Source organism: Miscanthus floridulus, chromosome 2, assembly GCF_019320115.1.
Source record: "Miscanthus floridulus cultivar M001 chromosome 2, ASM1932011v1, whole genome shotgun sequence".
NCBI classification, from domain to species: Eukaryota; Viridiplantae; Streptophyta; class Magnoliopsida; order Poales; family Poaceae; genus Miscanthus; species Miscanthus floridulus.
This window is the reverse complement of record NC_089581.1, coordinates 182279532-182289365: the sequence shown is the minus strand read 5'-3', so window position 1 is coordinate 182289365 and position 9834 is coordinate 182279532. Positions and strand designations below refer to the sequence as shown.

Below are 9834 nucleotides of genomic sequence, written 5' to 3'. Positions count from 1 at the left end.
TGCACTGAACAGCTGCAAGCGGCGGCGGCAGGAGGATTCGCAGCGTGGCAGGGCGAACGTTGCGGCGTGGCAGTGCGTGGGGTCGTGGGGACAAGGCTCTATTCCGGGAGCTGCTCGGCAGCGCCACCGTGGCTTGGATCCTTCTGTGCTGCGCGCTAATCGGGCATTTGTCTCGCACGCACGGCGCTAGCTAGCGTCGTATGCTCAGAGCCAGACGCTGCATATGCCAGGAACGGAATTTTATCGTAAGGTATAAGAGATTAGGAGAATTGGATTGATGGACGCACGTTCCTACTCCGTATTAGCTACTTATGTCGTCTTCTCAAGCCATGCACGTGTATCATTAAGAGAGTCAATTCGGCACTTGATTATACTCATGCAGAAGCCGTTCAAAACCAGGGTGGTGCGTGGTTACCCGATTTTTTTTGGGTGGTTACCCAAATTGAAGCTACTGCTCTACGCAGGAACCGTAGTATATATATACAAAGGTCAGGGTCTGTGAGCTCTACCAAACAGTACTCCATCCGTCCAGAAATGACACGTGGTCTATGAGCTTAAAGAACTACTCTTGATTCACTTCCCAATATGGAATTATTTTTCATATATAATTTACCTAGAGAATCATAAAGAAGCACTTCTCATCAAAGTCACTTTCTACAGAGAATTATTAGAATCAGACGAAACTCTATCAAATAGGCCTTTTAAAATTACTGAAGAACGATGAAGGAATGGCCCCCAAATGATTGTCAAGGTGGCGGCGCATACGCATGATACGCTCTTGGAAATTGCGAGCATCTACGCCATACGTCTGATCCGTTCTAAGTGACAAATGCAGCTAAACAATTTGCTGGCCCGTTTTCTTTCTTCCATTTCTTCCTTTCACCCCTTAAACCTACTACTACAAAGACCATGATCAGTAGCAGCAGTAGTGCCACGTCGCTACACAAATGTATTGACCGAGAAATTTCTGTTCGAATTAGCCAGCAACAAGCCAAAGCCCCAATTCAGACAAGGAATTTCCCTGTACGCCACCTCGTTCCAGCAATCTGTGCGACGGCTCGAGAAAATGTCAAGCTACTTATATACAAGACCTTGATAAGTACAGACACCCTAAATCTCTTCCTAATTCTTGTTTTTTTAGCAAGATGAGAAAAACCCCTCTCCAATAACTCCTAATTCATTCTCCTAATCTTTTTAGAACTTGGAAAAAGTCACAATGTTCCGCGTAGAGTTACGCGCTTCCGAGTCGCGCGTATCTTCTCTCCCTACGCGTGTTTGTCGGCCAATCTAAAGGTGGAAGGATGTTGAAAGAATAAAGAGTAGGAAAGGGTTTCTGATGCAAATGTACAAAAGAGAAAAAAATATATAAAAGTGGTTAGGATAATTTGAAAATAGTATAGAATTCATGATGTAAAATTATCTTTTATATTTTAGGAGTGAATTAATAGAAACTCTTGGAGATGGCCTTCTTTATTCCTTCCGATATGTTTTTAGGAGTTATAAAACTACATGTTTTGGGAAAGAAAATATTGGGTATTCTTGGAGATACTCTTAGCGTAGTTCAGCTAGTTAGATTCCTTGTGGTGGAATCTGCCCACCCAAGTTCAAGTCCCCGACTTAATATGTGTGCTCGGATTTAACTGCGCTATTTTTTTCAGTGGCAGGCGACGTGTCCGTCGACAGCGAGGCGCCTATAGTGACTTCGTCAGTCTTGAAATTTGTCGGTCCAACTCATTTCTTCAGAGGTGCCCATAAAAATGAGTGTGCGCTCGCGTATGCGAGTGTCTACGTCTGTAATTGGGTCTCACAAAAAAAAAAGTACAGACGAATAAACCACATCATATTCACCATTTTGTATTGCTGACAGTGTGTCTGTGTGTGCCACAGGGGAGCCACTTGCAGATGAGAACATACACAATAAATTAACAATACATTTCTCTTGATAAAATTTCGTTTTCAACGTTTTTGTGAAATGCCCGAATGGAGTGCGCATATGTCACTGAGGGGCCCCTCACAGAGGCAAAGGTATGTGCGGTGAGCAGAGGCTGAGCCGGTGAGCCCGAGCAAACCAACACCCCCACCCCACCACCTACAAATACCCCGCCCCCGCCGTTCCTCTTCTTATCGTGTGACCTCCCCGATCCCCAGCTGAAGCGCCTGAAGCCTTCCACTTCCACCTCCACCGCTGCGCGGAGCCTTCTCCTTCGCTTAGCCTTAGCGCCCAGCCAAAGGACAAGTCTGCGGGAGAAACCGATCCGAGACACCATCAAAACGAGCGAAAAAAAGGTCCAGACGCGCGTTAGAGTCTCCAAAGCTCATCCCTCCACTCCCCGCCGCAACCTGCAGCCTGTCGTTCCGGTTATATAGCGCGGCCGCGTGCCCAGCTTCCTCCGGTTTGCTCTGCCTCCTCCTGTGCTCGTGCACAAGATTAACAAGCAAGCCACGCGAAGTATAAAAACACGCGCGCTCTAGAACCTGTAGCTGCACTTTCTGAGACAGGTAGCTTTGCTATAGGCTAGTGTCACTTGCTGAGGACAAGCAGGGGAGACATGGCACTGACAGTGTTCGAGACCACCGAGCAGCAGCTCCTCCCGTGCCAGCAGGCCGTCGAGCAGCAGGGCACTGGCGATGGCGGCAAGGCCGCCGCTGCTGGCGGCGAGAAGGCTGCCGTCATGCTGAATGAGACGGACCACGGCGGCGACGACGACCGACCGGCGGAGAGGGACGACATATGGAACATGATCCAGGCGCAGAAGCCGCCGCCGCCTGCAGCGCCCAGGCAGCAGGCGCAGGCGCCGTACGTGCACCCGCTCGTGCGCCGTTCGTCCAGCCTGCTGACGCAGAAGAGTCTGGAGATCTGCACCGAGAGCCTCGGCTCGGAAACAGGCTCGGACGGCTTCTCCGACGCCGACGGCTCCGCCACCGACCGCTCGTGCCCGGGCTCCGACGACGAGCGCGGGGAGGAGGAGGTGGCCCCGCGCGCGGCCCCGCCCAGGGCGTTTCCGCCGCCGCTTCCGTCGCTGGCGCGGCGCAAGGTGGAGTCCACCATGGAGATGAGGCAGGAACGCCAGGACGGCCGCTTGCTCGTCAAGGTCGTCCCCGTGGCGTCGTCCACCCTGTTCCGCGCGCAGCGCCGCGGCGGGCGCCTGCTCCTGTCGTTCGCGGACACGGCCGCGCCGCCCGCCCCCGCCTCGGACGAGCTGGACAGAAGCCGCGCCCAGCCGGAGACCGAGCAGCAGCAGGCCGACGAGGAGGACGAGGAGGATGAGGTCGAGGTCGTGGACAGGGGAACGGTCGTCGAGGTGAAGGTGAGCGCGCAGCCGCAGGCGCGCAGCGGGAGCGGCCCGCGGGTGCACCGCTCCGCGCTCGTCATCAACAAGTTCGTGGGCGCCGAGCCGGTCACCTCCTGCGAGATCGACGACAGCGCCACAGCTCCGAGGCGCTGCACTGGGTCCACCACCACAGCGGTCGCGGCCCTGGCAGCGGCCTCGGCGCTGAGCGCGACCGCCGCGCCGCCGAACAATGGCGACGACGCCGTCCCCGGCGCCACGTGCGGCGAGAACAAACTCCTGATGACGGCGAAGCGGCACAGCAGCAAGGAGGAGCTGATGAAGCACATGCGCCGGTGCAGCGGGCAGCTGAGCCCGTCGCTTTTCGTTTGGGAGGGGTGCATCGCAACCTCCTCCTGAACGCCGCGGCGCACTCTCCGGCCGGGTCCACGCGGCCGCCATCGCCGATCCGTCCCATTCCATGCATGCTTTCAACGAGTGCTCTGTTTGTTTGCAGCAGCCGCTGCTGGTGTAAGTCTAACGTTCGTAACGTAATGCTGTCGTTGTTTTACTAGTAAGTGATGATCGTCATGTGATTGGCTTAGCCGTGTATGTGTGTGAGAGGTGAGGAGGGACAGAGAGCTTACCCCATTGGTTTGGCATGTCACCTTGCGTGTCCTGCTTGTTGTACCACTACTACCAGTACCATTTGCATTTGCATGCTGCTGCTACTACTGGTGACCGTTGTTTATGAATAATATGAACTCTCTCATGACCTAATGCCTGTGTTTTTTATGGGGTCTGTGCATGATGCTTTTTAATTATGGAGCCTGTGTTTTTTTAAATTTGTACGAGTCAAACTAGCTGTACTACCTCTGTCGTATTATAGTGCATTCTAATTTTAGAACATATTAAAAGAATATAAAAAACGCATGTATCCTCATTTTATTTTCTAATCAGACGCTATCATCAACATGATTAATGATGATTGGTTGATAAATGAAAAGTATTTAATACAAAACTAGTTTTTGTCCTCGAGAATGCATTATGGGTTTGTTGGGCACAGCTCAACTTAACTAGTAAAGCTACTTTTTTAAAATAGCTTAATAAGCAACTTTCTAGATGAAGCTGAGCTGTTTTGAAAAAATTGTTTGACAAAACAGCTTTATCAACAGCTTCATGCATGGATGGGAGAGAGAAATAGGGGAGAGAGCTAGGATAAACTACTTTTTCAGCTTTATCTTAACTCATGTCTTTATGAGAGGGGGAGAAAAATAACTTCATAGGTGAAGCTGTTTTAGAAATGAGTATTTGGCAAATAAAACAGCTCACATGTGCCAAACAGGCCCTATATTTGAAGACAAATTCTAAATGCTAAAATACACTCTATTACAGGACGGAGGGAGTGGTAAATAGTATCAACATTTATTAGATTTACTACAAAAGGTACCTTATATCATAATAAATGTTAGTATTTTTTATATGACTTTGATCAAACTTTAAATTATTTCACTCTTTGATTTTTCTTTTTAGATAGAGGGAGTACCGTGGAACATCTATCTCTGAGTCGATAGTTATCCTGATCTCCTCAGGAGATTCTTGAAAATATATATTTTTTAAATGGCGCAAGGAATCTCCACATACGTATGACATGAGTAATTGGGATAATGGGAATGAGCATGGACGCAGCGGGATACTCTGCAGCGCGGAGATCTGAAGATAAGCATATCAACAATATAATGCCATCAATTTCAGTTGAAATGTTTTTCATCCTGTTATCAATCAATGTGTCTACGTTCTTTAATACGTATTTAGTTAAAACTTTAGCTTAAGTACATCATCTTCTATTGTATCCCATGCGTCATGGTCATAAATCTAGATTTTGGCTCTAGTTTTGATCTTATTAGTTGCCGTAAGTTTTTCATCTAGATTCTAAATTGATTTTTTTAGTGTTTACTATATTTTTTATTCAAAAATACCATTTTATATTTTATTAAAGATACTTATTCTTTGAATGCACTCTTAGTTAAGACAATGACATAACAGCGGTAGATGTTGAATTTTCTCTACCAAAATATTATGCCTACATTAGTATTTTCTATTAAATAGAGTTACAATTAAGTTATTGGTGTAGATATATTAAAATATTTTGAAAAAAACATATAAATCTACTTTTTTTTGCGACTCAACATATAAATCTACCGAAAGCAGCAACTTACATAAGGTATTGTGATGAAGTATTAATACAAGTGAAATTTTATGGCGCTCGGAAATAACGAGAGCCCCTTTTCGCTAGATTTGATGGTTTAAAAATAAGAGGAACCAAGTGGAAGGAACTTAAGCTGTGGGCCAGAACTAAATAATATGTGGACCCGAAATTGGTTTTTGATTAAATTTGGAGGGTACAATTGACGCCTCAGCAACAGCTTTTCTGAATCAAAGAAAATGAGCTGCTTCTTAGAGGAGCTTCTTCTTCCGCAGCTCCTTCCCCTCGACGCGTCGGCGGCGTGGCTTCCCCTTGCGTGGACTCCGATGGTCGGGCCTGCAGCTCTCTCCCTCTCCTAGGCGGTGGGCGCAGCGACCCTCCCTCTTGACACGCTGGCTCTTGTTGTCCCGTTTTCTCTCTGCTTATTTCTTATTTCTCCCCCACTCTTGTGCCGCAAACACGTCGATCCCGTTCTGCATCAGGGCCGACAACCAGATGCTCTATGTCAAAACCCCAATTCTTGTATCAAGGGTGCATGCTGTTGAGCTCAGTACCTTTGAGTATCTGTGGACTTGTGGTCTAATCTCTGACAAGATATTGCACACCTTGAAGGCAACATGCTTTGTAGATCATGTGCTTCTGTCCTGAAGTTGATATCAAATATGTCTCAATTCAGCATAGCGAGAAGCCTAAACTGTTATCCTTCAATTTTTTTGTGATGTTGAAAGTGCAATCAAGCCCTAATTATCGGTTTTGGTGATAATGACCATACAATTAGAGAACTAATGAGATTTATCGAGATGACAAGCAGGGAATTTATATTCGAGGATGATACACGAAATGGAGAAGCCCCCAATTACAAATGTAGATGGTTTCAAACTCAAAGGAGGTTTAAATTCTTTTATATTTTAAATTTGAGTATAGGAAAAGTCGTACTATAAAGGGGACACAATGCTTAAGCTAACATGTGCTACCAAGTGCTCAAACATACACATGCATCCTCATATTCACAGCCAAAACAGCCTAAACTTCACTCTTACCCTTGCTGTCTTGACTGGTGCAGCACTGCCGCATCTAAAGTGAGGCACTACCGCACTTAAGTGATCATTGGGGCAGAGGGGGTATTTATACCCATCCTCTTACTCCCCAACGACAATCTTCTTTCTCCTGCTCATTCTAGCACGCCCAAAACAGAAAAGGAGCTCTCTCTCTCTCTCTCTCTCTCTTCCTCCATTAGTGACCTTGAGCCCTCAAGCAAATCCATTGATTTCCCTATCAATCCTTGAGAGAAAAGGGCCTAAAACTCGATTAGAGAGCAGCTCCATTAATTCTCCAACTCAAAAGGGCACTTGGTTCATGTTTTGGTCGGTGGTTGTGTTTGTTACTCTTAGAGCTTGGCTCCTAGCCGGCTAGAGCATCGCCCGTAGGGCTTACCAACTTGTGTGGCAACCTCGAAAGATTTATAACCATCTCTTGAAGCTAGTATACTCACCCCTCATCTCAAGAGTTAAATCTCTTGACTTGAGAACAAGGAAGGGTTGAAAAGCCCTAAGCCTTAGTGGCTAACCTCAACAACGTGGAGGTATCAAGCCTTGGTGGCGAGATGATCCATGAGATAAATCATTATGTCACTTGTGCTTGATTTATATTACTTGCATTTCATATTTTTGGTTGAGGTGATTTCTTGGGTTTCTAGTCGATCTACTTGTGTGTGTTGTTCCTACAACTTTTAGCTCTTGATCTGTGACTATCATACATGTAGTAGGCTGTGAAATTTCTCTGATCTAAGTTTTGGTTCACTGATTTTGAACAGTGACTCGAAATTGTCTGTAGGTACGGCAATGCCGCTGTTCTAGTCCGGTAGTGCCGCCCTCCAGAGCGGTTGTGCCACAGGGTGAATTTGATAAAAGTTTGAGTATTTGTTTTGATAGGTCTATTCACCCCCCTCTAGGCCAATCAGAGATCTTACAAGTGGTATCAAAGCAGGTTACCTCATATATGCTTCACCGTGTGAGGTATGGAGCCCGGAGGAGGAACTAGTGGCATGAAGCGGGTGGATGTCGACACGGACAGCAGCGAGCTGAGCGCGTCGACAGCAAGCAACACCACGCTACCACATCTTGAGGCTACCGATGCCAAAAGAGCTCTCAATGAGAATGATAGAAGAAGAAGGAAGGTGGCAAGAAAGCTAAAAAGAGAAGCAAGAGAGAAGAAGATGGAGGAACAACGGTTAGAGGATAAGAAGCAAAGAAAAGAAGAAAGAAGGCTCAAGCAAGAAGCAAGAAGAAAAAAAGAGAAGCTAGGAAGAAGGAAGAAGACGAGATGGCAACAAGTACATCATCAAGCATATCAAGTAGTTCCGAAGATGTAGATGATGATGAGTCAACCAAGTATCAAAGGGGAACAAGAAGGAGAAGAAAGAAAAGGGCAAGGCCGACAACAATAAATATGCCACCGTATCCTTTAACTACTCTTCTATTCCTATGACTAACCATGATTAGAGGTCTTTCATCAATGTGCCCGTGGGCAAGTTACCTCATTTCAGTGGAACTAACTTTGCCAAGTGAAAGCACTTGATGAGAGTCTATCTTATAGGCCTTCACCCCAATATTTGGGAGATTGTTTACAATGGATTTGAGTCTCCGATTGATCCTAAGAACCCAACACTAGAAGAGATGAGAATCATTCACCTCAATGGTCAAGCCACAAGTGTGTTGCTTAGTGCCTTGGATGGTGATTAGTATAATATAGTGATTGGAGTTGATGTTGCCAAGCAAATATGGGACACTTTGCACCTAGCACATGAAGGGGTTGATAAAGTGAGAAAGGCAAGGATTGATTTATTGATGTCAAAACTCAACTAGTTTGTAATCTTGGATGGAGAGGGGCCACAAGAGATGTTTGATAGGTTGATGACAATGGTGGGCAAGATTAGAGGCTATGGTTGTGATAAGCTAGATGATCACAAAGTTGTCAAGATTATGTTGGAAGCTTATTCACCTAGAAATGAGACCGTAGTCACTCTAATTAGAGATAAGAAGAAGTTTAAGTACTTCACACCAAATGATATACTTGGAAGGATCTTGACCTTTGACATGCAAAGAGGAAGCGAATGAGAGGAAGAAACTTGGAGAATTGCAAGCAAAGCTAGAAGGTATCAAGATCAAAGATGTAGCTCTCAAGGCCAACAAATCAAACAAGGTTCTACAAGAAAGCCTAAGATCAACCAACAAGCTTCAACTAGCAAGCAAGTTCAAGAAAGATTAGAGACCACATCATCTTCAAGTGAAAGTAAAAATGATGATGATCAATATGAGAAGATTGATGATGTTGCTCTCTTTATGAAGAGATTTCACAAGGGTCTAAAGAAGCAAGGCTACAAGATAGTGAAGAGAAACTTTCCAAACAAGAAAAAGAGGACATGCTACAATTGTGGTAGCACCAATCACTTTATTACCAAGTGTCCATATAAGATCAAGGACAATAAATACAAGAAAGAGGACAAGGCCGATCGGAGGAAGAGCAAGAAGAACATGGGAGAGGCTCACATTGGGCATGAATGGAACTCAACTAAAGAGAGCACAAGTGAAGAGGATGAGAAGATTGCGACCGTTGCCATTCACAAGTCATCCCCTACACCAAGGCTCTTCAACAACATGTCTGATGATGACTACTACTCCCTTCACATTTGTCTTATGGTAAAGCATGAGAAGGTAAAATCCAAATCAAAGGCCAAATCTCCTCCACCTCCTAGTGATATCTCTAGTGATATTAGTGATAGCTCTAGTGATAATAAATCTAGTGATGAAGAAATAAACATGATAACTAAAAATTTGGATGGAAAGACCAAATTATTCATCACTAAGCTAATGGAGAGAATCTAGAGAGTGTCCAAGCCGAGCTAGAATCTAGAGAAGAGACTCTTATCCAACAAGAGGATCTCTACATTGCTAGCAAAGAAGCTCTTGCATTAAAGAGAAGTGAGGTGGAATCCTTGCGCAAGGCCTTGGCCAAAGAGCAAGAGGACCATGCTATCACATAGAAAGCAAATAAAGCTCTCAAGAAAAAGTATTGTGACTTGGATGAAAAGCACAAAGAACTTGAGATGAAATATGGCATTCTTTGGGATAGCAACTCACATCTCTCTAAGGCAAAAGAAACCTCTACTTCCTCCACTAGTTAAGGTTGTGAAAAATATTTTAATCTTAATTTGAATACCTATTCCACTAACCTTACAAACATAGAGGCTATGATAAAGGAGATTGCTAGGCTTAATGAAATCATTGGAAAAGGGTGGGTGAGTGTGACCCAATTCAATGACAAGAAGAATGATGAATCAAAAGGGCCACAATTTAAGCA

At 45.3% G+C, this 9834-nt stretch overlaps 1 protein-coding gene across 1 annotated transcript; it reads left to right on the top strand.

The window, feature by feature from the left end:
* The first annotated feature begins 2141 nt into the window (after window positions 1–2141).
* LOC136540912 (protein FAF-like, chloroplastic) lies at window positions 2142–4038 on the top strand. Its single transcript, XM_066532954.1, has one exon. It carries the CDS (start codon window positions 2550–2552, stop codon window positions 3687–3689), a length of 1140 nt encoding a protein of 379 aa, XP_066389051.1. The 5' UTR covers window positions 2142–2549; the 3' UTR covers window positions 3690–4038.
* The last annotated feature ends 5796 nt before the right edge of the window (window positions 4039–9834 follow it).